At 36.4% G+C, this 27530-nt stretch overlaps 1 protein-coding gene across 2 annotated transcripts in view; it reads left to right on the top strand.

The window, feature by feature from the left end:
- The window catches only part of P3H2 (prolyl 3-hydroxylase 2), a 164982-nt gene that overhangs the window by 111179 nt on the left and 26273 nt on the right, over positions 1-27530 (top strand). For both annotated transcript variants that reach the window (XM_024245315.3, XM_054553126.2), the window contains exons 2-7: positions 15709-15861; positions 16885-17074; positions 22142-22273; positions 23507-23649; positions 24290-24379; positions 26764-26804. In XM_024245315.3, coding sequence (XP_024101083.1) covers positions 15709-15861; positions 16885-17074; positions 22142-22273; positions 23507-23649; positions 24290-24379; positions 26764-26804 — 749 coding nt within the window. The remainder of the gene's footprint in view (positions 1-15708; positions 15862-16884; positions 17075-22141; positions 22274-23506; positions 23650-24289; positions 24380-26763; positions 26805-27530) is intronic.

Below are 27530 nucleotides of genomic sequence, written 5' to 3'. Positions count from 1 at the left end.
AGGTGCGTGCCACCATGCCCAGTTAATTGTTTGTATTTTTAGTAGAGACGGGGTTTCACCACATTGGCCAGGATGGTCTCGATCTCTTGACCTCGTGATCTGCCTGCTTCGGCCTCCCAAGGAACTATATTTTTTCTTAACTTTGTTTCCCATTCTGTTTTAATGTCGTAATGAGTCTACCAAGGTCACTTTTTGATACCTTTGTAGAAAGAACACTGCATTAAAAGTTAGAATACTTTAGTTGCCAGCATTGTCATTGATCATGCCGGGAGGATATAGTAGAGCTTAAGGGTCTGATTTCTGGTGTAAGACAGAAATGAGTTTAAAGTCAGATGAAATTACTTATTATTTTTGAATTTCTCAATTGTATATGAAGTTATTGATGCTAAACTTGTTATTTTCAGCATATGTTAGTTTGCTTAGGGCAGCCATCACAAAAACCACAGACTGGGTAAGTTAAACAACAGACATTTATCTTCTGACTGTTCTGGAGGCCAGAAGCCCAAAGTCAAGGAGTCAGGTTTGGTTTTCCCTGTGGCCTTTCTCCTTGGCTTGCAGATTGTGGCCCTCTTATTGTGTCTTTATGTAGTGTTTCCTTTGTGTGTGCTCGTTCCCCTGGTGTCTCTCTCTGCGTCCTAATCTCCTCTTCTCAAAAACAAACAAATAACAAACCAAAAAACCACCAGACAGATTGGATTAGGGCCCACCCTTATGGCCTCATTTTAACTCAGTTTCTTCTTTAGAGGTTTCATCTCCAAATACAGCCATATTCTAAAATACTAGTTGTTAGTACATAAGAATTTTGGGAGACACCATTTAGCGCAAAACACATGGTAATACATTTATTTCGGGTCTCTGGTGTATTACATGTTTAATAATAGTAGCAACTGTTATTACCTGACCTCTCTGAACTTCATTCTTCTTATTTGCAAAATTGGGATGTTGATATCTGCCCAGTCTACACATGATGATGACTTAAGATTATTTATATTAACATTCTTTGTAAATTAAATGGTAGGATACTCTTGTGTATTTTAGGCATACACACATATACTCACCATCTTCTCTTTGAGAATATGCAAGTTGCATCCAGGCGTTTGCTATTAGCTTCTTTTTACATTAAAGCTGGAAGTTGGAAGGGTGGGACTTAGGCTCCTAGTCATCTTCCTTTTATTTTTATAGGGTCTCAGCATCCTCAGCTCCTAGACACACAAATTTAGTAAGTTTCAAGTCATATAGCCTTTCCCACAGTACTTCCTCTGCTCACATGGGGCAAGGAGCAAAGATTAATGAAAGTGGAACAGAATCTCTCTGCCTCACTGTCTCCAAGTAGAGGCAAATGAGATTTCCTCTAGTGCCTCATGGGAGTGTTTCCAAATAAAAAAGAACAAAAGCTGCTTATATTATTTCATAATAAAACCACATGTTTTTCTGGGTAGAAAGAGTAGAGATGGCAACTCTCAGATGGAAGGCTATATTCATTTTAATGACTTGGCTAAAATTTCTCTCTGGCTTAAAATTGGGTTTGCTATGGAGCCTTCAAAATATGAAATTTTTAAAAGAGCAGAAAGTGAGTCTTCCAGAAATGTGAAATGTGGAAGTGTAGTACCTTATTGGGATGGCCTACCAACTGAACTGTTAGAGTGTGAGTATGCAGGTTGATTCCATAACACTCAGCATTCAGGGCCAGGTGGAGAACTGGTTGGAAGGAGTAGGGTATACTGGCACGTATTGTTCAGTAAGATTGATCTAATCCAGCTCTCTCGTAGACCATCCTATGCTACTCGAACAAACTGGCAACCTAGACTTTCTCCTCTCAGATGGAGATGTTTCTGGAAGGAAATTTTTAGAGCTACAAATCACTCAATTGCTTTACAAGTTTCGTGTACTCCCCAAAATAAAACCTAATATGTGCTTAACTTTAAAACCCCACCCCACTTTGGCATCAGACTACTATGTTAGTATTCTCTGCTCTTTCAAACCCCACTCCCAACACTTGTACTTCCAATAAACTAACTCTCAAATATAGATGACGCTTTTCCTCTGTGTCTTACTCATGGTGAAATGCCGTTCCCAGCACCTCTGCCTGTTGAAATCTCATGTATCCATCAAGGTCTGTTACAGATGCCATATTTGTAGTAAGATCCCCATGAAGACTTTTCAGATCCATCTATTCAGAAGTTCTTTCTCCTACTTTGAATACTTATAGAATTTCTTTTTACTTCTCTTAAGGGCCCTTACTTAACCCCAAATTATAGGTATTTGCCTGATTTCCCACCCCACCCCCAAGATTCACTACTAAAACACAGGAATTATCTCAGATTTCTCCCCACTGTACCCACCTACCCATTGCCCACTACAGGCCCCTCATTAGATGTTGCTCGGGTGGAATGGAAAGATGAAGTAAAGCAGCCTGAGCTTTAGAACCTCTAGAAATAGAAAGCTCGTAGTCCTCTCTGCCGACAAAGCAGGACTCCATATGTGGAAGTGCATAGTGGCAGTCTTTTCTTAGCACAGACCAAACATGCAGCTGCTACGCTGTGCCACACTATAACATTTCAAGGGGAAGGGAGCCAATGTAAACCCACAGTATATACAAAATTGGAATCAGAAACCCTTAGTTTTTTTAACCACCGAATGTAATTTCACAGTCTATTTGATATGATTTTTCTAGGCTGTGGTTCAATTCAAGCCAGTTTCTTCATTTAAACACAATCCTATAGTTCTCTTCTATACTTACTAGCAGTCACTTTGCAACTTTAATTTGCGTTATTCTGGGTGGCATGGAGAAACTGATGTCTGCCACCGACTTTTGGAGAGATACATTTTGGGCCTGACATTTTTATATGCACTTATTAAAAATGGTAGACTCTTAATTTCCCTGCTGAAGAAGGAAAATTGTCCACTTAGTCTCAGGCACAGTGAACTATACTAAAAAAATTATTAACTTTGGAATTAGAAGATCAGGTTTCAGCTCTTCTGTCAGAACCCACGTGACCCTGAGAAGAACACTTTTCACTCTATACTTATCTTATTCATGTAAGTATATTAGGGAAGCAGATGTCACAGCAGATGAAGAGCTATTTCAATATCTGCATTCGGGATTCTGGGATCACTTAGGTCATTATTTTATAATTAAAGTCATTCTTTCATCAACATTACTGAAGTTTACCATATATATATATATATATATATATATATATATATATATATGTCAACAAATAGAGTCTCAGGCAGCTGATTAGTTTTTGAGCCACTCTGAAGCATACTAGAAGGTTTCTGGCCAAAAGAGTTTGAAAAATGTGAAATACATTGAAAAATGTGAAATACAATGTCCCATTTACAGGGATTGACTGTTACAGTAGTACATTAAAAAAAAATCTGAACGCTGTATCCTAAAGAAATGTGTTTAACTCTTACTACAGTTCATCTTACCCTTTGTTAATTATAAAAGCATTTTTATAAGTCTTATGAACATCTAGGGCAATACATTTCTTAGCAAGGTAAGGGCTGACTAAACATCAAAATAAACTTTTTTTTTTCTGTCCTTCTTGGTTGCTCTAACTTATTTATAATAATAGATTGCTCCTTCATTTAGGAAACTCTTCTCTCTGGCTTTCTCTCTGGGAAAAGACCTCAAGCGTGTCTCAAGTGAAGACTTTGCTCGATATTTGGTTGATCAGATCTCTTGTCAAGGTTCTTGACTGCTAAGAAGATGTACTTATTTGGATGCCTTTTCATTATATCAAACACAAACTAGCTCAAAGTGACATGAAAAATTTCTCCAACCCACAACCAAAATTTGTAGCCACCTAAAAAATACTATTTCCATTGCTATTACCACCATATTCCAAGTTAACTAGTTTTGAAATTTTAAGAATGCCTTTAACTTTGCATTTCCCTTTGACTAACTTACTTCTTCTCTGTTATATGAGAAAGAGAAGTACAATGGTTTCCCCAAAATTTTGCCTCTTCTCCAATATCCCTTTACTCCCACTTAGTCCTACAACAACCAGGTTAATGTTTCCACAACTAAAAGGATATTATCAAGTTTATCATAGGCCTCCAGTCTTACACTCTCCTCCCTGCCAGTGAGGAAGTTCTCCCTGCCAATAAGTGAAATTTTACTTCACATATTTTAGTTTTTACTTTCCACAGCCCTTTTTGGAATGAGAGAGATATATTTTTATGACTACATTCACAAACATGCACATATAGATGATACATAGATATATCTATCTGTTTCCCCTTTTCCAGGAATAAAAATCAAAACAACTCACCTTAGTATCAAAGATCCCCATAATCCAGTCCTGTTCCACCTTGTTTCCCATTACTCTGGAATCAAAACCTTCCGTATGAGCCACGTTATCCAAAACACTATCTTATAAATACATCTGAGACATTTCTACTGTACCATTATCATGCTATTCTGCAGCTGAGACATCCAAATGTTTTCTGTTTTTCAAGACCCTCAGTCCAACTTTCTCAGTGAGGTCTTTCCTGAACCTTCCAGGTTACTGTGATTTCACATTTCTCCTAATTTTTACGGGATTATGTTGCCTGCCACCCACCCACTCTGCCCTAAAAGCTTGTAAATTCACAGTTCTTGATATCAATAGTCTGTGTATGTCTTCTTGTCCTAACTGGGCTATATTTAATAAAAGATTAGGATCCTGTCACATTTATTTTGTATACTCAGACACTTGTCATCTATCACAGTTCTTTCTATGACTGAAGGGACCAGCAAACCTGTTACATAAACAAGACATGCACCAATTCACCTCTACTTTGAAATAGTGGCGACTAAAATCTCAAGTGTCTATTTGTGAATGTTTGTTTTAATCAAAGAGGTAGCTTCTAATTATACTTCTGCTGCTAATATTCTAGGTAGGTTCTTTATCCACCTGTAAAATGAAACAGTGGGACTATATGATATAAATAGTCTATCCAGCCCTAGTCTTTATAGACTTAATTGCAATTGGTATTTATAAGATCAATGCAAGTGCCACAAAAATAACAGAACGGATGCTACTCGATATGTTTAGTCAGTAAGTAGATCTCTCCCAAACTTTAGCTTTCTCTAGAATTTACATTGACTAGAACTTTCTAATATAGTCTCTTGGCTGAGGTACAAAGAAAATGTTTGAGTTATATTTAACCCGTATATATGGTAGGGATATTTCATATACTGTACAGCCTGAAGGTTATTGCTGTGGCTGGATACTTATAAAAGTGCAGGTGTGATGCCAGAGGAATTTATGAAACATTGAAATGAAAGAACTCTATCATCAAAACCATCTCTTTAGTAAGAGCATGTGGCCCGTCAGGTTAGGAGTACCTATTAGTGAGCTTGATGGGTTACATACCTGCAGAGACCTTAGTCTCCTCTCAAAGATTCCTCCAGGAGGGGTCTTTGGAATAAAATTCCCCTTGGCTTGCAGCCACGATGCATTCCTTTGCATGAGCTGAAATGAGTGTTTGGAAATAATTTTTGAAGTAAATCTTCCCACTCCTATAAAACAAGAGTTTATGTTTCACAGAAGAACGTGGCGTATTTATACCAAAAAGGTACAAGTGGAAAGGCTTTTGAGTTACTTGTTTGCTTTTCTTGCGTTGCTCGCAGTAAAGCGATTTGAGTGGAATGTTAAGTTTGTTTCATAAACACAAAATGGAAGGCTGACCAAGCATGTTGGAAATTGTAATGACAGAATTTATCTGTACATTCACTAAACCCTAAAACCCTCCTCAAATCATCAAATTTGCCAAGCTATTTTCAGTGTTATCCTAGCATCGTTACAATTTAAAACAGGCCAGGGCCCAAATGATTACTTCTTCTCCCTCATCTCTATACCCCATGCATTCTACTCAGGAAACATGTGGACTCGCAGGAGAAACACGGAATAAACCCACACTTTCATTCCCAGTTGCTTATGACAAGCATTTTATGTCTGATGCTTTGTCATTTCACAAAACAATGTTGCAGACACAGCAACAAACTTTTGAAATTGTTTTTTTCATATTCTCAAGATCAGAAAAATCATTCCCAGGCCTGCATTAAGCTATCTCACTGCTGATTTTCAAAAAGGTATCTTAGAAACAGAAACCCATAGTTAATTGCCATTTTGCTATCATAATTGACAAATTCAAATGATTGTGACATACAGTTTGAGGAAAAAATGTGATCTGGCTGCTAATGGTTGTAGAGACATAACTGTGGTAGTGAACAATTAGGAAGCTGGCATTTAGCTGTAGTAAATTGATGGCCAGCTAAAACTTTTTTTTTTTTTTTTTTTATTGAGTCACTAGGGAAAGACACCATTTTTCCCCCTTTATTATAATGAAAACCAGGCAAAATATGAGTCCAGTGTTATCACAACAAAATTGTTTTTGTACCTTAAAAGTTCATTAAGGGGAAACTCTGTCCCTGGACAAGTTTTGACTTGGTGCTATAAATTATTGTTCGTGGCCAGGCGCGGTGGCTCACACCTGTAATCCCAGCACTTTGGGAGGCCGAGGCGGGCGGATCACGAGGTGAGGAGATGGAGACCATCCTGGCTAACACGGTGAAACCCCGTCTCTACTAAAAATACAAAAAAATTAGCCGGGCGTGGTGGCGGGCGCCTGTAGTCCCAGCTACTCGGGAGGCTGAGGCAGGAGAATGGCGTGAACCCGGGAGGCAGAGCTTGCAGTGAGCCGAGGTCGCGCCACTGCACTCCAGCCTGGGCGACAGAGTGAGGCTTCATCTCAACATAAATAAATAAATAAATAAATTATCGTTTGTATCATAACGTACCCTTGTCAATAATTACCAGCCACTTTCTGCACTGGTCTGAAGTAGAGGTAAGGGCTCATCTAGCTTTTTGAAGCTGTCCTCTTGGGCAGACACTCAATAAATGGCCATTTTTATTTCTCTTATTTTTATTACTAATATTATAAAATGCTTTGCCAACTATACAAAACATACAAACTGTATGACAAATGCAATCTTTATTATTGGCAACCTCACAAGTTAGATTGTGCTCCCCAATGCAGAGGTCATGTATAAGAGGAGTAGAGTTCTGTACTCACAGACATTGGATTTCTATTTATTTATTTTTCAAAATCTGACATGAACTAGATTCTTTAGATGTTAAAGTAATGACTGCTACCATAGTCATGGGATGCTGGCAAAACTAGGGTATGAAATTAATGACAACTATCTTCAGAATAAACTTTGAAAAGGATTAAAGCTGATTCCAAAAACAGTAGCAGGAAACAAATGTCAGCAAGGTCTTGGCCCACACTGCTTTTCGGTAACCATTAGTCATCATCTGACACCTCAAGGGAGAGTGCTGGACAAACACTGCAGAGGTTAAGATCCCTGCCCAGTTATTCAGTCTTACCCTGTCCTAGCATTTAGAACCAAAAACAACAGTAACATACCAATAAACCATGCACAGTAACTTCATTCGACCCGAGGCAGAGACAACTTGTCTACATTCTATCACTAAGATAATGTGCTCTCCTTCTTACCCAGCAGCCATTCAAGTTTTGGCTGTTCCCTTGGTAGGAAGTTAGACAATACACAGATGACTTGAGCGATTCTGTCTAATTCAAAGCACACACTTATTTCTGGCTAATACTTAGATAGTTTTTTTTTTTTTTAAACATCAAGGGCATTTCATTTTTAATAGTCTCTAATCGGAAATAGTGTGTTTAAAAGTTCTGTTTCTTCACTTTAATGTTTTCCTTACCCAGAAAGATGGTTTCTATTTAGATAAGAAATCTTCTAGAAAGCTGATGGAATCTGTTGTTTCACTGAGCTCCTAAGAGTATCCTCATTTGGCCGTGGCTAGTCACCATTAGTGTTTAACATTAAAATGTAAATATCAGACTAAAACTTCACTAGAGCGTTTAGAAAAGCAGGAGTCTGTTAATCAGAATCAGGACCATAAGTAATTGAGGGAAAGAGCATAAGCAGTTTGGCAAAAGAAAGCACTTTAAGAAAACATGTTCATTCTTCCTTTCCAACTTACTCCACAGAGGAAATGTTAATCTTTAGAAACGTCATTTCCATTTAATCCTTACCAAATTGCATTTTGAAAACTATAAATAGTTACTTATACCTATGACTATATTTTAGAGTAACTTTCCATAAATGCAAAGATAAGTTCATTTTCTGCATTAGCATGGCCACCTAACTTGTGAATTAACATGTGTTCTTCCAAGCTAGAAATTTTAAAATGTTCTGCCTTGAGATGTAGAAAAGGAATATATTGTATAAAAATTTCCCTTACTATGGGAGTATATATTTTAAATGGGTTGTACCTTTTCTATGTCCCTGAGTTTCCTTGCTAAGGCAACTATTTGTTTAGTTAGATTTTTGAAACGGAAACAAAAACACTCAAAGAAAAAAGTGAAATATACCAGCTTTAGTTTGACACATTAGAAACCCAACATAATGCCGGACACGGTGGCTCACGCTTGTAATCCCAGCATTTTGGTAGGCCAAGGTGGGCGGATCACGAGGTCAGGAGTTCAAGACCAGCTTGGCCAACGTGGTGAAATCCCCATCTCTACTAAAAATACAAAAATTAGCCGGGTGTGGTGGCGCGTGCCTGTAATCCCAGCTACTTGGGAGGCTGAGGCAGGAGAATTGCTTGAACCCAGGAGGCAGAGGTTGCAGTGAGCTGAGACCATGCCACTGCACTCCAGCCTGGCAACAGAGCGAGACTCCATCTCAAAAAAAAAAAAAAAAGAAAAGAAAAGAAAAAAGAAACAAAGAAACCCAACATAATATAGTTACTGTAAATGACAGTGAATGCAATTCTGAGCTTCCCAGTAGTCAAGGCAAAAGGTGCAACAGAATATATTAGGTAGTTCTCTATGGATGTAAAAATTAATTTTATAAATTTGTCAAGAGAAATAAACTGCTATTTCTTGTAACTGAATTATGAAAATAATTTCAAATATGGATCCTTTTACAAGTTATATTAATGTATTAACATCATCAGTAATTGTGAAATAAAATGGAAAGTTATTTGCTATATGGCTATTATTTTACTCTAAAAATCTGACTCTGTTATATAGAAATCTTTAGGATTTTCCTAAAATAAGATTAAATTCTCATTCAACAGCCCACTCTTTACATTTAAATACTGTAATTTACAGGGATGCATTTAATTCAGTAGGTTGAACAAACTGCTTCCGAATTTTATTTCAAAATTTGATGTTTTGTAAATTTTAAGAATATTCTTTTAATATATTTTTCATATTGTAAGAAATGTATTTATTTATTTGATTCTATGAAGAAAAATTAACTCAAGTTGCCAAAAATTCGAGTAAATTTGGAGACTTTTTAGCAAGTAATGAAATGTCTACAAACATGCCTTGTGACATGTATATGTACATGAGTGTATACACACACACATCTTACAGGTTCATCCAAGGATGAATTTTGTTGTTTAGTATGATATACATGCTGTAATTTGATGACTTCCTTTCTCTCTAGCTGTTGTGATTATGCTGCTAGCTAGAGCTTAAAACTTGCACTGTGGCTTAGAAACAGGATGTCTTCAGTGTCAGCTTGCATGCTTGTCATTTGGGAGTTAAAAATCTCTAAAGTTACTATATTGTGAAATTTAAGTAAAAAAAACCCAAGGCAAAAACTATAGCACTTCATTAAAATGTAATGGATAAATTCCCAAAGTTAGGGTGACGAAAGTAGAAAAGAATTCATTCATTTATTGAAAATGTTGATGTTTGAGAATAATGGAAATTACTTATTTTAGGCTTGGTGTTTTACTCTGTACAAAAAACCTTCAAAAGAGTAAAAAGTGCTGCCAAATATTCTATTTTAGAAGTACACAGTGGTCTTTCCATGTTTTAATGTGCTTTAGAATTATTAGCCCCTTTTGTTTGTTGCACGTGCCTTACAAGCTGTTCTTAATTTCGTATTCAAAATATTTGAGCTACATATCCTAATTCAGAAAATAGGGAACTTACGTATTTTCCACACAAAATGTTTGGAAATTTTAGAAGTGTTTCCTTTTGTGTTATGTGTTTGCCTTCTGAATTGAGAAACATTGTTATAGCAAGGATGGGCAAAATAGAGACGAAGAGAAAGGAATGGAGGCAGGGAACGGAAGGAAAGTAAAACAGGCAACTGACTTACGCTGTGCTGCATTATTTTGCAAAGTAAAAGCATCATCTCTGACTGATTACTGCAGTGCTCTTCTGCCCGCTAGGAAGATCTATTTTCTACAAAGAAGTTTGAATTATCGTTTTAAAATGTGTATCAGATCTGATTATATCCCTCCTTAACATTCTTTACTGTTTCCTTGTGCACTTAGAATGACATTTAAACTCTATTATAGCCTATACAAATGACGCGTCCTTCTCTAACTTCTAAAGTCTCCCTCCTTAATCTCTGCTCTGCTTTGAAAACACATCAAGCCTTTTTCCACTTCAGGCACCTTTCACTTGACTTTCTTTGACCTGGAATGCCCTTCCTCTTGTTCAGTGCATGCCTGGCTTCTCCACTTTTAGGTCTCAGCTCAAAAGTTACATTGAAGAGAGATCTTCTGTGATGAATGAATCTAAAGGAGTTCTCCTTCCAGCCCAGTCCCAGCCAGTGCTCACAACTTTGTTCATTATTTCTTCATAGCACTTAATACAATCTGAAATTACTTTCCTTACTTATTTATTTACTTGGGATTTGTCCCCTTCTATGAGAATGTCAACATTTGTTTTAGAAAGGAGGGCCTTTGTCTGTCTTGACCACGTAGGTATTCTCTTTAGTGTCTGATACAGAGTTGGTGCAAAATAAATATTTGCTGAATAAGTAAATGGGGGAACTAATGAATTGGGGCATGACTGGAGAACTGGACCTATGTGTGTGTTCTTGAATAGGCGGATGGTAAGTTTTAAAACTTAGAGAAGTTCAGTTTCTCTGGAAAGAGTTGGTATAATGGCAGAGAGGAAGAAGTGATGCTAGGAAAACCGGAGCCAAATCCCAGAGTTCTTGAATATCACGGTGTGGAGTGTCTGAAATCTGTTTTCTGGTCAATGGATGGCTACTGGAGATTTTTGAATAGTCAATGCATGCTTTAGCAATCCCTCCTTTATTACTAGCTGTGGAAAACTCTGTGTCAGAAGAACCTCATTCACTCATAGGTTCAAGGACAGTGTAACTTCTGAACGTCAGCAGGCTGTTGATTTAGTCAATGTTCATTTCTTTTTCCATACCGTATGACTACCACGTAGTCATGCTTCTGGGCTGGCAAGAGAAAATATTTGCTCAGTTCTTCACAGCTTGAGAGGAGATGGCCCGAAGCTTCTTGAAGGCATTTTTCCCAGTATTTCTGATATCTCAGTGTCCTCCCCTAAAAGTCAATACCATCTTCATGTCAGATTATTCCCCTTTTCTCCATTGTTCTTTAGTTCACAATTTATTTTTCTAATGCATAGAGTTACCCCCGTATTAGACTTACTCGCTCCTGTGGTTTGTTTTAATTAGGTCTTAAGGGAAGTCCAGTTTGGAGCCTTTAACTGTAGTGTGCTGTTGGTTTGTTTCATTGGAGGAGTGGGTAGGTCCTTCCTTAGCTGAAACCTAGTACTGACAAAGCCTTGTAATAACCTCCATCCAATCGTATGACATTATATGTAGCATGCACATGTTTATGTGGACATTTCTTACCACTTTGGATGTGTGTATTTAATTTATAAAATGGAAGACAGAGATATCAAGCTTCCAGTTAAAACAGTGGTTTATTTTATAGACTCTGGCAGCAAATTCTAGTTTCCTAAACTGGTTCAAAATAATTTAAAAGCCAGGGCCAGTTCGTGAAGTTGTATGGTTCAGCCTTAAGTCATGGAATCTTTTTTTATAGATGGTAGTATCTTCAATTCTGGACTATAAAGGAGGAAAGCACCAAATAAGCAAAATGTCAAATTTGAGAAAAGGACCCAGTTTGTCGACATTGACTGTTTTCAAGAGCTACTGAATCACATTCATCGTGATAACCACATTGAAAGCTCTCAATATGAATGATGATTTCAGAGAAGTTTTTATTAAATGTACAAACTTTTGGTACCTTATAGCAGGGGTCCCCAACCCCTGGGCCATGGATCAGTACAGTCCTGTTAGGAACAGGGCTGCACAGCAGAAGGTGAACCTTACCACCTGAGATCTGTCTCCTGTCAGATCAGTGGAGGGCTTAGGTTCTCATAGGGGTGCCAACCTTCTGGTGAAGTGTGCAAGGGAGGGATCTAGGTTGCATGCTCCTTATACGAATCTTGTGTGATGATCTTAGGTGGAACAGTTTAATTCTGAAACTATCCCTGCACCCCATCCATGGAAAAATTGTCTTCCACGAAACTGGCCCCTGGTGCCAAAAAGGTTGGAGACCACTGCCTTATAATTTGTGAAGCATATTCACATGTAATATACCTTTGAACTTATGTATAAAAGATTTACTTCTTATAAGTTTTTTTCTCTTTTCTAAGACGTATCATAGATATACTCTGTATGTAAAGTAAGTAGAAAATAAAAAGATTAGTATACCGTATGATCCATATCCACAGAAAGCTCTAATGGGAGAAGCAGATACACTGATGCATATGTAAGGTACAGAATAGTAAGCACCAATAAAGGAACAGGGTTGAGGTTATACTGTGGTGCCTAACTATGGCTACAGGAATGGGAAAGGGTCTCTTAGAGAAGGTAGGATTTAAGCTTGGCCTTACAGGACATGACATATTTCAGTAAGAAAAGACAGAGGGACAAAGGTTCTCTAAGTCGGTGGAATATCCTGAGCCAAAGCATAAAGTAGGAAAATTAAGAACATAAATATTTATTTGTGTTCCATTAACTTTAACCTCTAGTGCTATAGAATCAGAGTATGTCAGTACTAACCTGTTTTACTCATAACTTGTAGATTGGCTATTACCCAGAGAAAATTTTCACCAACCAGAAGCACCTACTCTATCCTCTTATATTATGTGTTCATGGGAGCTATAAACTCTACTCTTCATTAATGGGAGCATATTCACGTCCTTGAAACAGGTCATTTATATATTGTATGCTATTATTTATTTTTTTTCTAGTGCTGTAGTGACTGCTGAACACACTCATATATATTTCACGGTTGAATCCTTCCAAAATCCTCCACAGTAGATGATGGTATGTAGTTCTTTTGAGCATTTTTTCTTTAGGGAAAATTAAAGCATCAATGTTTAAACAACTTTTTCCAGGTTCACTTGGCCAATAAATGCAACCCACACACAATTTTGAACCCATTCTTTATACCTATATAGTTATTACTATGTAGATGCATACCATTCATGTTTATCTGTATTGATATGTAAGAGATTGAGAAAATTAAAGTTGAGAAAGATGAAATCCCAAATTAGTGATTTTGACAGTCAAAATAATTCTGAGTGCACAGAATTTAGGACAAAGGTAAAAGTGGCAGGAAGAGCTCACTTCAGGCAAGATTTAATGGAAGGAAAGACAGTAGCTAAAAATGTGCAAAATACATTTGAAAAGGGAAAGCTTTACTATTGTGGGATGTCAGGTCTTAAAACAGGGCAGTTTATGTTTTTGTGTTAAGAGTTGATTCTTTATATTTCACAAGGCTGCAGGGACTGGGCACTTGTGAGTCTACTACTTCTAGTTTTTAATAATTGAGTGGCAAAATTGTCAAAAGCAGATGCAGTTGAATCTTACATGCCATTCTGTGATTTTATTTTATTCAACAACAATTAGTTTTCATTTCTTCACACTTTAAAATGGATTGAGCATATTTTAGATTCTACCATGAAAAAGATAACTAATGTGAATTTTTATTTTTCTGATGTGAGGTAAATGGATCTGTCTATTGAAATTCTCCATGACTAAAGCATATGTGAACATGTGAAGTGGGCGGATCACAAGGTCAGGAGATCGAGACCATCCTGGCCAACATGGTGAAACCCCATCTCTACTAAAAATACAAAAATTAGCTGGGCGTGGTGGAGCGTGCCCATAGTCCCAGCTACTCGGGAGGCTGAGGCAGGAGAATCGCTTGAACCCTGGAGGCAGAGATTGCAGTGAGCCAAGATCACGCCATTGCACTCCAGCCTGGCAACAGAGTGAGACTCCGTCTCAAAAATAATTTTTAAAAATATGTTAAAATGGGTAAATTAATTCCAGTTTTTAAAAATTATATCATTTCTTGTTACATGGAGATCATTGTATTAAGTGGTGTAGGAGACAGTTGGCAGTGTCTGTGTAGTGGTGATTCAAAATTCTTTTTTATTAATGAGAATCAAAGTTGTAAGTTTGGAATCAAATATCTCAAAGCTGAGTGGTAAAGCATTTTATGTGCTGTTCTTAGCATCTTTATGCATTGAAATAATTTATCCTTTTAATTTTTTAAAAAGTTTTGTCTTATTTTTAATTGACACATAATAAGGATACATAATTATGGTTACAGTGTGATGTTTCCATATGTGTATTCATTGTATGATGATTAAATCAGGGTAATCAGCAAATCTGTTGCCTAAAACACTTATCATTTATTTTGGTGACATCATTAAAAATGCTTTCTTCTAGCTATTCTGAAATATACAATACATAATTGTTAACTATTGTTATCCTACTGTGCAATAGAACACCAGAAATTCTTCTTCTTCTTTAACTGTAACTTTGTACTCTTTGACCAACCTCTTCCTGTCTCTCCCTTTTCTGCATTTCCCAGCCTCTGGCAATCACCGTTCCACTCTCTTCTTCTATGAGATCAACTGTTTCAGATTCCATGTAAGAGTGAGATGTGTCTGGCTTATTTCACTTAACATAATATCCTCCAGATTCATCCATGTTGTTGCAAATGATGGGATTTCATTATTTTTTATGGCTGAATAATATTTCATTGTGTATATGTACCACATTTTCTTTATCCATTCATCTGCTGATGGGCACTTAGGTTGATTTCATGTCCTGGCTATTGTAAATAGTGCTACAATAAACATGGGAGTACAGATATAGCTTCAACATGCTGACTTCATTTCTTTTGGATATATACCCAGCAGTGAGATTGCTGGATCTTATGGTAGTTCTACTTTTTAATTTTTTGAAGAAACTCCATGCTGTTTTCCATAATGGTCTTGCTAATTTATATTCCTACCAACAGTGTATAAGGATGCCCTTTTCTCCACTTCCTTGTCAACACTTGTTATCTTTTATCTTTTTGTTAATAACCATTCTAACTGGAATGAAGTTGTATTTCATTGTGATTTTGACTTGCATTTCCCTGGTGATTAGTGATGTGGAGCATTTTTTCACACACATGTTGGCCAACTGTATATCTTCTTTTGAGAAATGTCATTTCAGATCTTTTGCCCATTTTTTAATCTTTTTTTCTTGCTATACAGTTTTTTGAGCTTTTTATATATCTTATAGATCCTAGATATTAACCCCTTTTGGATATGGATATATAGTTTACAAGTATTTTCTTGCATTCTGTAGGTTGTATCTTCACCTGTTGATTGCTTTCTTTGCTGTGCAGAAGTTTTTTACTTTGTTATAATCCCATTTATTTTGTTTTTATTGCCTGTCTGATAAAAAAAAAAAAACCCAAGGCTGCTAGTTTCATTCTTAAACTGTGAGATTTTGGATTGATCTTTGTATTTCTCTGAGTGTGATTTGGAAATATTTGCCTTCATTTGGTCATTTTTTTTTCTCTTTAGCTTAACCAGCTCGAAAAAGCAATGGAAGCAGCTCACACATTTTTCGTGGCTAACCCTGAGCACATGGAAATGCAGCAGAACATTGAGAATTACAGGGCGACAGCTGGTGTTGAAGCATTGCAATTGGTAGACAGAGAAGCCAAGCCACACATGGTAAGCTCTGTGGACCCCTGCCCTCACCACAGGGAGCTAAGTGCTCCTAAGTTTCATTTGAGTCAAAGCAAATTTCTATGAATGAATATCTCATAAAATTTATTCTCAAATTTTAGTAACATTTTTGGACTTTCAGAGTTCTCAGAATATAATGATCAGGTCTGAAAAAATTGAGATTTTTAAAAAATTTTAATTAAAATTTTAAAAGTTGAAATAAAAAAACTAAAAAATTAAAAATTTTTAAATTAAGAGAAAATAAAAATTAACTTAGAAAATCGGTATAATGTGATAAAAACTAGAACATCATATAATTCTCTATAATCCTCTCCAAACCTTTCCGATACTTTTATTTTATACCTAGGAGGTGAGGCCACTGTAAATTGTTCAGGATTATACTGTGATTTTCCAGCTCCCAGTCCAGTGGTTTGCCCATTGTACCTGTATGTTTCAAACTGGGGTTTTAAAAAGTGATGTAATTCTTTGTATAGACTAAACATTACTTGAAGGCACGTGTTGAAAGCCTTTTTTTTTTTTTTTTTTTTAGATTTTTTGACATCACCATTCTCAACATGTAGCCTCCAAAATTATTGCAGAAAAGGATAAGGAAAGATTTTAGAAAATATTTAAAAAAAAAAAAACAAAACACAGGCAGGGCCTAAAAGTGGATGTCACTTCCACCCACATCTGTTGTCCTACACTTGTTACATGGCCCTACCTATAGGCAAATGGTTTCAAAACTACAGTCTTGCATGTGCTAGAAAAAAACGACATTGACTGATCACATAGCAATCTATTTGCTCAGTAAGACCCCTCTCGCTTACAAGTATTTGAAGCCAGGAATGTTGTTCTTTATCTCCCAATGCAACCCTTCTTTATCCCTCTGCAGCACAAGCATCCGGTACCCCCACCTACCTAGATGATCCTCAGTCAACGTAAACCCTTCTCTTTGAAAATAAGAGGTTTTTTTGTTTGTGTGGTTGTTTTTTTGTTTGTTTGTTTGTTTTTTTGTCTATTTCATTACAGGAGAGTTACAATGCAGGAGTTAAACATTATGAGGCTGATGACTTTGAGATGGCCATCAGGCACTTTGAACAAGCCCTAAGAGAATATTTCGTTGAAGATATAGAATGCCGGACCCTATGTGAGGGGCCTCAGAGATTTGAAGAATATGAGTATTTAGGGTATAAGGCTGGTCTGTATGAAGCTATTGCAGGTAAAGCTTATTTTTTCATTTTATTTGTTTCTTGATTATAAAAATACTACTTGCGATTTGTAAAAAACTATTCCAGCAAAATAGAAGAATATATTGTAAAAATAAAAGACTCTCATGTGTCTATCCCAGCCTATCTCCTGTAGAGAAATGTATGTAGTTAAAATTTTGGTGACTGTCTTCCCAAACTTTTTCAGGTCCTTATGTAAATATTTATGTATTTATTTATAGTTATTATTTCATTTTTTATAAAATAGGACAATACTATATATATTGTTTTTCAACTTTTGTTGTTTTATTTTATGCTTAACAATATATTGTGGACTTCTTCTCATGTAAGTACGTAGAGCCATTTTATTGTATTTAATGGTTGGGTAATGCTCTGTTATATAAACGCATCATAATTTAATTGACTGCTCCTTTAGTGATGAGTATTTAAGAGACTGAAATTTTTCATTATTATAAACAATGTAGTAGTGAACACTTTTGTGTAGTCTTCAACTGCTTAAAATGTTTTATTATTTAATAAGAATTTAATATATTACAAAGCAGCAGTTTTAAAATAGTAGGTAATGCACACTATAGAATAATTTGGGAGATTGGCTAATTAACCACTTATGAGGGGAAAGTGGGTTCTCTGCTGTATGCCTGACACAAAAATAAATTGTGTTTGTAATAACAATATAAGTGTAAAATATAAAACTGTTAGAACAAAATGAGGGAAAATATTTGTATAATATTAGGAGAAGAAAAGCCCTTTTTTTTTTTTTTTTGAGATGGAGTTTCGCTCTTGTTGCCCAGGCTGGAGTGCAATGGCGTGATCTTGGCTCACTGCAACCTCCTGCCTCCCGGATTCAAGCAATTCTTCTGCCTCAGCCTCCCGAGTAGCTGGGATTACAGGCATGCACCACCACACCCAACTAATTTTGTATTTTTCGTGGAGACGGGGTTTCTCCACGTTGGCCAGGCTGGTCTCGAACTCCTGACCTCAGGTGATCCGCCCACCTCGGCTTCCCAAAGTACTGGGATTACAGGCGTGAGCCAGCATGCCCAGCAGAAAAGCTCTTCTAAGCATGACAAAAGACAAGAAAAATAAAGAACAAGTTAAACTTTACCTAAGATTTATAAGTACAGATTTATACAATAAACCAAGCTGATCTACAAACACAAATAGAAAGTATTGCAAAATATTTTATAGGCAAAGTGTTAATATATTTCATATTCAAAGAGAGCCTGTAAATTATTATTGTTCATAGTAATTTACTTCTTAATTATCAGTAGTAATAATAACCAACACATATGTAACAATTATAACATACAAAGCACTTAACATATTTTTATTTATTTAATGCTTTAAGCAACTCTTATAGATACTATTGTTACTTACTCTCCTCTCCCTTTTGTAAATGAGGAATTTATCTGAAAAAGATTAAGTGGTGTGATTAGAGTGAAGCTGGAACTCATATTTGGACTTTTCTGAATCTGGAATCTATACTTTTAAGGTCTACGTAATTGAAAAGTAGGCAAAGGATAATTTATTAATAAATTTTTCACAAATATTTTGAGCACACATTTGTTTCTGAGTTACCCATATATGAAAAGCAACGTTCAACTTCATTTACTTACTAAAATGCCAGTGAATAAAATCAGTTTGCTCTCCCCAACTTCCAATGCTTTCAGTCTTCCTAAAAAGCACTACTCATCCGGGCGCGGTGGCTCATGCCTGTAATCCTAGCACTTTGGGATTCCGAGGCAGGTGGATCACATGAGGTCAGGAGTTTGAGACCAGCCTGGCCAACATGGTGAAACTCCATCTCTACTAAAAATATAAAAAAATTAGCCAGGTGTGGTGGTGGGCACCTGTAATCCTAGCTACTCAGGAGGCTGAGGCAGGAGAATCACTTGAACCTTGTAGGCGGAGGTTGCAGTGAGCCGAGATCGTGCCATTGCACTCCAGCCTAGGCAATAAGAGCGAAACTCCATCTCAAAGGAAAAACAAACAAAAAAACAAAAAGCACTACTCACCTAATAACTCAAACCAAGTTACCTTTCAATCCAACATCTTCCTTAATTCCTATTCCCATATGATTTGTTACCAGACTTGGATAGATGCTATCCCCTAATAGCACTGAACACTTCCTAACTCCCTCCACCCCTTTTGCTACCACCCCAGCTCGAAGCAACAGTGATTGCCTCCTTGCTGCTCTTCATATCCTGTTGTGGTTTTGCTCCGAATGCCCACAGAGCAGTCTCTAAAACAACAAAATTCTGCTCACAGATCTGGTTTAAACACCCCAAATGGTTTACATTCCACTTGGAATAAAATCCAATTCTTTAATAAGAACTTTCATGATTGAGCATTTGTGTATGTTTTCATTCATTCTCTCTCTCCCTCTCACTCTCTCTCTTGCCTTTTGATTCCTTAAATATGCCATGCTTTTTTTCACTTACAGATCTTCAAAGTGTTGTTTTCTTCTATCTCTTGGCTAATGCCTTGTCCTGTTTAGTGCTCGATCTTCAGTGCCTAAGAAGAGTGACTGGCAAATAGTAGATACTTAGTAAATACTGGTTAAATGAATGGGTTGATTAATGAATGAATGAAGGAAGGAGATGACATATCCATCAATCTCATAGCAGGGATTAAAATGGTTAAATACTCCATGTTTATGAGAATGTAGGTTTAGAATTATTGTTAAGAATTATTGTTAAGCTTTCTTATAGAGACAATTGGGGTATAGCTGTCAAAAATTAGACTAGGAAGTAGACTGAAAATTAATATGACAAATGACCAATTTGTGACACACCCAGTTACCCAAAATCAACTCAGTTCACCTAAATTTAATACAACGATCTCAATTATTGAGGATATTTTCCTGAAAGTTTTATTTTTTTGGATCTCTGCCAGATCCAGTTGCCTAAATTTTTGGAATGTCAGTTTTTTGTGTGGTTCACATTTTAATTGCTATTTCTGTACACTTGATCTTGTATTTGAGAATGGCAGATTCTTCCTTTATTATAGTTAACTATGTTGTGGTTGTGGGGGGATATGCATCCTGGTTTCACGCCCACATTGGCCTCTACACCTGCTTCCACCAATGGCCACTGAACAGTTTTGGCCAATGTCCTAGATCTGGTTTAGGAAAATTGACCGACGATTTCCCACAGATTAGCATTTAGTGATTTGCTCAAGGTCACCACGGCATGTTGGTAGCTGGAAAAGAATAGAGATCTCATAACTCAGGTTCTTTAATTTTTAAGACTCCAACTTATTAAAAACATATTAATTGCACAATGTCATTTAAGATAGAAAGGAGGCGAGGGATATACCTAATAAAAGTAATATGACAGCTCTCACTATGTAAATTCTTGTCTTGTTCAAAATTGTCCTAAATTAGGAATGAAACTGGCTTTCTAAATAGCAAATGTATTAGAAAATCAGAATATTTGAATTTTAGAGTTAGACATTAACAGTTGGGGAAAAATACAAATGGCTGCTGAATGCAGTTATTTATTACTAGCCCTGCTATGAAACCCTAAAGGATACCTTTCTGTCAGTCCTATTTTGCTGCTATTTATATCCGCTTTGAAAAAATATTTCCATTCAGATTTTGAGTTCTTGGTGGGTATCCTTCGCCTTTACCTTTTGCTTGTCACTTGGAATTAAAAGGAATGTATATTAGAAAGTAAATAGAAATGCAAATGGTAAGTTGAGTAGGAGAAAACAGTTGAAGGTTGTTTGTTTTTGTTTTCTTAAGAAATGAAACAGCTGGTTATTTATTTCTAACATGCTAATCAAATAAATAGAACTCATTCTTCCTTCACATCCCCTGACTGGGGTTAATAACCAATGGGCTTTAGGGATTCCACTAGCTGTACTATAAATGATTCAGTTTGCCAAGTTATGCAAAACTGGCACATTCCCCCACACCAGAAAATGCACATTTCCTTCCTGTTGTGTTTTGGGGCCGCTCTGCAAAATCATCAAGATCCAAGCCAAACTCAGACTAAACAGAGAACCTTTTGAAAAAAAGGCAGTTGTGGTCAATTAAATTGCACAGCTATGAGATCAAATGATTTTATCATCATTCTCAAAAGAACCCACTCAGCACAGGCGTGAATGAACCATTCTTTCTGGAAAATACATCCATCTTCATTGTAAAAATCAGTCAAGGTGAAATGTAGGAGGCATTTTCTTCTCTGGGACATTCACCACTTGTATTTCCTCATCTCAGGCTTTGATAAGATAGAGTCCAGAGCCAAAGGCGGCATGAAGACCCTAACACTTCAGAACCCTCAAGCAAGAAGAATGGGAGCAATAGAAAGGGGAGTGAAGAGAAATAGGAAATAAGATGCTCATTTAAATTCCTTCAGTTTACATCCTTCTCCCTATTTTACCAGTCCTGGTAAAGAATATACAATGTCCCTAGTATTAGAATATACAATGTCTAGGCGATAGACTAATTTATAACTGGGTAGAATAGGTTTCTGACCAATAGGTGTAAAAAAAAAAAAAAAAAAGAGTTTTTATTTCTCCTTTAGGACAATTTGGCTTGAAAATGTTAAGAAAGAAAAAGAGCACTTTTGCTTCACTTCTCAGCCTGAATTTTCCACGTCCATGGTGGTTTCTTTTTCCGAACTGTTCCTTAACATTTACTAGCATGTGAACTTCCATTCCCGATTCCAGGGCACTTCAAGCCATCCAAGATATCCAAAGAGAGGCCCCAAAGTTGTTAAATATGAAAACTGACATTCAGCTGGGTGTAGGTGGGGTAAAGTGGACTGTGGGGTATAAAAAGTGTATATGGGAAGGGAAAAGTGAGGTGTAGAGAACAGACTGTGAGCTGGAGGACTCGGAATCTACTGTCGTTCTAGTGATCGCTGACCAGGAGACCTTGGCAAGTCACCTACTTTCTTTGTAAAAAGGTTTTGCAGTCCGGAAGTGAGGATTATAGTAATTTTGCTCTCCGAGTGTGGTGAGGTGAGGAATGCCCTGTGTAACTGTGGCTGTAACATTGACGTTTGGGCACTCAGCAGCCTGGAGGAACACACGTATTGGCTCTTGTCTTCCAGATCACTACATGCAGGTGCTTGTTTGTCAGCATGAATGTGTGAGGGAACTTGCCACCCGTCCTGGCCGCCTCTCACCCATCGAGAATTTTCTTCCTCTGCACTATGATTACCTACAGTTTGCCTACTATCGAGGTAAAGCTTGGATCATCCGTGAAGACTTCTTGGGGGGTTGTGGTTCATCATTACAGACATCACATTTTTGTAATTGAGTGTTCTGACTTCTTAAGTTTATTATGAAAGCAATAGGAATTTATGCATTTCTTCCGTCCTGAGCTGAAGGACAAGAAGAGCAGAAGGGGACATCACCAATGGGCAAAGTAAAAAATTTAATGCTGTGATAATTTACTGAAAATTATACTAGATTGACATTTTGCATGATTTTTTAGACTTAATTTTCTTAAAACTGAATTTAAAAGGAACTTTGCAAAATCCTCTTCCTTTGCAAAAACAAAACATTATTTATTATCCTGGCATTGCTGGCACACAATGAATCATGTGCTCAAGTCATCAACAGTGAATCAAAGATGAGAGAGTTGCTTAATTTTTATCATTCTTTTTAAAAATCAGAGTCATCTCAGAGTATATATATATGTGTGTGTGTGTGTATGTATTATACACACATACATGCACACACACACACATATATATATACACACATACATATATTGTAAATTTCCATTAGAAGAAATACAATGTTGTGACCTATTTGAAAACAAAGCATACAGACATTTAAAATTTCCCTTGTAATAGCTAAATATTTCTATAATGAAAAGTTTATATTGGAAACATCCTTGTTAGTTCCTTTTAGTAGTTTGCTACTGTTGGATGAGCTATAATTGTATAGTGAAGGATTTAAGGGGCTTCCTCCAGAACATCTGGGACTCTATGAAGGACTCTGTATTGAAGTACCAGTTTACCACAAGCTGCAGCAATGAAAAATAACATTTTAAAAGCACTTATATTACTCATACATTATCTATAAAATGGTACATTACTGTTGCAAAGATCACCTTTAGGATATTTACTTAACCCAAACTCAGTACAAAAATCAGAATTAAGTCATACAATTCTGCTGTTTATCTGTGTTAAATAAGAAAAGTTGTCAAAACAGCTTCAGATAGAAACTTGACGATTTGCACAAAACAACTAGCACCAAAGCAGACCAAAGGTAATAACTTTTGAATACCTGAAATCACGTCCTTCCTTTTACCTGTGACTGTTTCTGCTTTCTCTGCTGAGCCTCAATTTATCTTCCCTCTTATTCATGTTTAATGCTGACCTCTGTAGACATGTTGATGGCCTCCCTTTAAAATCCTTTGGACAGAACTAGGCTGACTCTAATGCTGCAACTCCTTTGTCTTTCAGTTGGTGAGTATGTGAAAGCCCTGGAGTGTGCCAAGGCCTATCTTCTGTGCCATCCAGATGATGAGGATGTCCTAGACAATGTGGATTACTATGAGAGTTTGCTGGATGATAGCATTGACCCAGCATCCATTGAGGCCAGAGAGGTGAGACCAATGTTTTGAAAAGAAATTCTTTTTTTTTTTAAGACGGAGTTTCGCTCTTGTTGCCCAGGCTAGAGTGCAATGGTGCAGTCTTGGCTCACCGCAACCTCTGCCTCCCAGGTTCAAGCGATTCTGCTGCCTCAGCCTCCCTAGTAGCTGGGATTACAGGCACGTGCCACCATGCCCGGCTAATTTTGATTTGTTTTTAGTAGAGATGGGGTTTCTCCATGTTGGTCAGACTGGTCTCGAACTCCCGACCTCAGGTGATCTGCCCGCCTCGGCCTCCCAAAGTGCTGGGATTACAGGCGTGAGCCACCACGCCTGGCCTGAAAAGAAATTCTTGATTCTGCATGTGTTCGGGGGAGAGTTGATAAAAATATAACACTGGTCTTAAAGATATCTAACAATTTAGCAAAGGTTGTTGAACTCGGTTCTTTCAAACTTTATTTATGCCTGAAGCACATTTTTATTCATACATGCTAGCGTGTGAAAGTATGTTGAGATGGGGGCCAAGTCTTGCAGCTCTGAATATTTGTTAGCTCATTTGTGACTATCTAATGAAAACATTGCCACCTGAACATTTATCATATCTCTTACCTGTTATTTAAATAAAAAATGTCTTTCTTTACTTCTTTTTCTCTAGGATTTAACAATGTTTGTGAAACGTCATAAGCTGGAATCTGAGCTGATAAAATCAGCTGCAGAAGGTCTGGGGTTTTCATACACTGAACCGGTAAGAGGAAAGAGGAAATGTTTATTGAAATAATGATTCAGTGGAATCCTTTTCATGTTTTTATTACCTGCCTCCATTTTTGCCATTTACCTCAAAAAGCTAAGATTTTGATGCCCTCCTTGAGGTAAAAATTGGGGGTGGGAGATATTTACTCAATATATCTGATGAACTTTATTTATTTATTTATTTATTTTGAGATGGAGTCTCACTCTTGTCGCCCAGGCTGGAGTGCAGTGGCGTGATCTTGGCTCACTGCAACCTCTACCTCCTGGACTCAAGCGATTCTCCTGCCTCAGCCTCCCGAGTAGCTGGGATTACAGGCATGCACCACGATGCCCGGCCAATTTTTTTTTTTTTTGTATTTTTAGTAGAGATGGGGTTTCACCATGTTGGTCAGGCTGGTCTCGAACTCCTGACCTCAGGTGATCCGCCCACCTCAGCCTCCCAAAGTGCTGGGATTACAGGCATGAGTCAGCGCACCTGGCCATCTGATGAACTTTAAAAGACTAATGGATTTCCACATCAGTCATTCCATGTTAACAAGGTCCAAAGTCAAAAGCAAATCTATTGGGTAAAAGTATTTTGTGTATGACTCATTTGCCCCGGGAGTGTTTTATTTTCCTAAATTCTGGATGCGGTGTTTTAAATTTTTCTTTTTAATGCTTGTATATTACCTAAACATTAAAGAGACTTCAAAATATCATCAGTCACAATCCTATCACACCCATCATGCTGACTTCACTTTTCCATGTTGTCTTCTAATCATTGTTTATATGAAGACATATCTTTTGCAGAAACATATGCTATGGTATAAAGAGATTTGTATTCTTTTAAGAAGATATCGTAAGAAATTTCTACATTTGTATAGCTTTAAAAGGTATTTTTAGATACATTTTAGTATCTAAAATGTTGGTAGAATTTAGAATTTTAGATAGGTAGAATTGACATACAATAAATAAACGAACTCTTCTGCTGAACATTTGAATTATTTCTGATTTTTGAATTATACATAATGTATTAAGCATTTTTTCTCTATTGAACTATGTCCTTAAAATAAATTCTTAAGAGTGAAATTATTCTGTCATCAAAGGATATAAGGTTTTAAATTTCTTGAAACTAAATTGCTTTTCTAAGAGAATTCTCTTAGAAATTATTTATTTATAATTATATATAATTCTATATGATTACTAAGAGAATAAATAATTCTCTTGGAATTATTTATTTGCACACTAGTTTAATACTAACACTATCTCGTGGGAAGATTTAGTGACTGCTGTAAAGTCTCATAGCTCACAACAGATTGAACAGGCATTTGAATCCTAGTAATGCATAAAAGTACCATTTTTACCACAAATTTATCAGCAATAAGAAATAACATTTTAAAATCACTTTTATTATTTATATATTATATATGAAATAATACATCATTTTAACTTGTAATTTTTTGATGACCAGCAAGAATAAACCTTTTCACATATTAACTATTTTTCCTCTTCTTTTAATTACTTGGGCATGGGTTGTCATTAGCATTGTAACCTTAGGTAATACATCTTCCGCTTTCTGGATCTCATGTTTTTTTTCCAGGAAAAAAAGGGTTAAATCAGGTGCTCTCTATGTGCTAACATTCCATGATTCCAAATCTGAGAAGGTTGGATACCGGTTTTGATTTATTAACAGAAAAACTATGAAATGGGTTTTTTGATGGTGAATTCCCTTACTTTAATTACTTGGGCATCGGTTACTATGCAAGTTCTTCAAATGATATAGAAGTTAATACATTTATAAAATCATTTATAATATGTCCATTTACAACCTTCTTTCATTTCTTATGCTGTGTGTTTATAGGCACACTTTTTAAAATGGGTTAATTTTAATGTACTATTTCCAATATAACACCTTCTAATATATTAATATTTATATCGGGTCTTACTTATTATTCTTTAAAAATTGTGTTATCCAAGAGACCTTAAAATATGTTATTTACTAATTTCATGATCTATATAGATGATTACTCAAGCTCGATTTTGTTTGCCTGTTTTATTCAGAAAACATAAAGAAGTTGAACTGAATGATCTTTCAAATGTTTTTCTGCCACCAAATTCCAAGTCACTTTCTTGGGCAAAAGGATGGATATCTAGGCTAATTCCATACTATTCAAAAAATTGATTTGTATTTCATTTTGTCCTTGCCAAATCTCCACTAACTTTAGCCTTCCTTTTCATTAATCTATAAAATATAAATATATTGTATCTTTACACGATATGCAAAATTCCTAAATTATAGATCTTTTGAATGTTTTGTGCATATTTTATTTTACCTTAATTTTGTAAGTGATGTTTTAGTGACAAAATTACTGCATTTTTTTTTTACTCGATTCAAAACAGAATTATTGGATCAGATATGGAGGACGACAGGATGAGAATCGGTAAGTCCATTCAGAATGCAAACTGGTTTTTTATGAGGAGAAATACTTAGTGTCATAACCTATCACAGAGAAATGTAGCTCTATGAAATAGGCAAGGAGATGTAATAAAATAATTCTAAGCTGTGAATTAGGAGCTCTGCATGCAGGTCCCAGCTCTTCCTGCCACGTTTTTGTAACCTTAGGTAATACATCTTCCGCTTTCTGGATCTCGTGTTTTTTTTCCCAGAAAAAAAAGTGTTACATCAGGTGATCTCTATGTGCTAACATTCCATGACTCCAAATCTGAGAAGGTTGGATACTGGTTTTGATTTATTAACAGAAGAACTATGAAATGGGTTTTTTGATGGTGAATTCCCTTACTGTATTTACTTGAAATAATGAAGTTCAGCAAGTTTTACTAAAATAGCTAAAATATTAGGTGTCACTAACTGAATCAGAAATCAAGAAAGTTCATTATTTAAAATGACAAAAGTCAATTTACATCTTTTAAAAGGACTGAAACGCAGAAGGTTAGAAACACCTGCTTGAGATCACATGGTCCAGCTTATTCATTTTCAAATTGGGAACCTGAGGCCCTGACAAGGCAAGCAACTTGCTTAGAGTCTCATCACAAAGGAAGGACAGATCCAGATCTTCTCATTTAGAATCTTGAAGTCTTTCACTAGGCTTCAAAAACTCAACCCTTGGGTGGCATAAAATTATTTCAAGAGATCCAAGAATGTATAT

The sequence above is a fragment of the Pongo abelii genome, chromosome 2, assembly GCF_028885655.2.
Source record: "Pongo abelii isolate AG06213 chromosome 2, NHGRI_mPonAbe1-v2.0_pri, whole genome shotgun sequence".
Taxonomy (NCBI): domain Eukaryota; kingdom Metazoa; phylum Chordata; class Mammalia; order Primates; family Hominidae; genus Pongo; species Pongo abelii.
The sequence above is the reverse complement of the archived record's forward strand: the minus strand, read 5'-3'. Positions and strand labels throughout refer to the sequence as shown.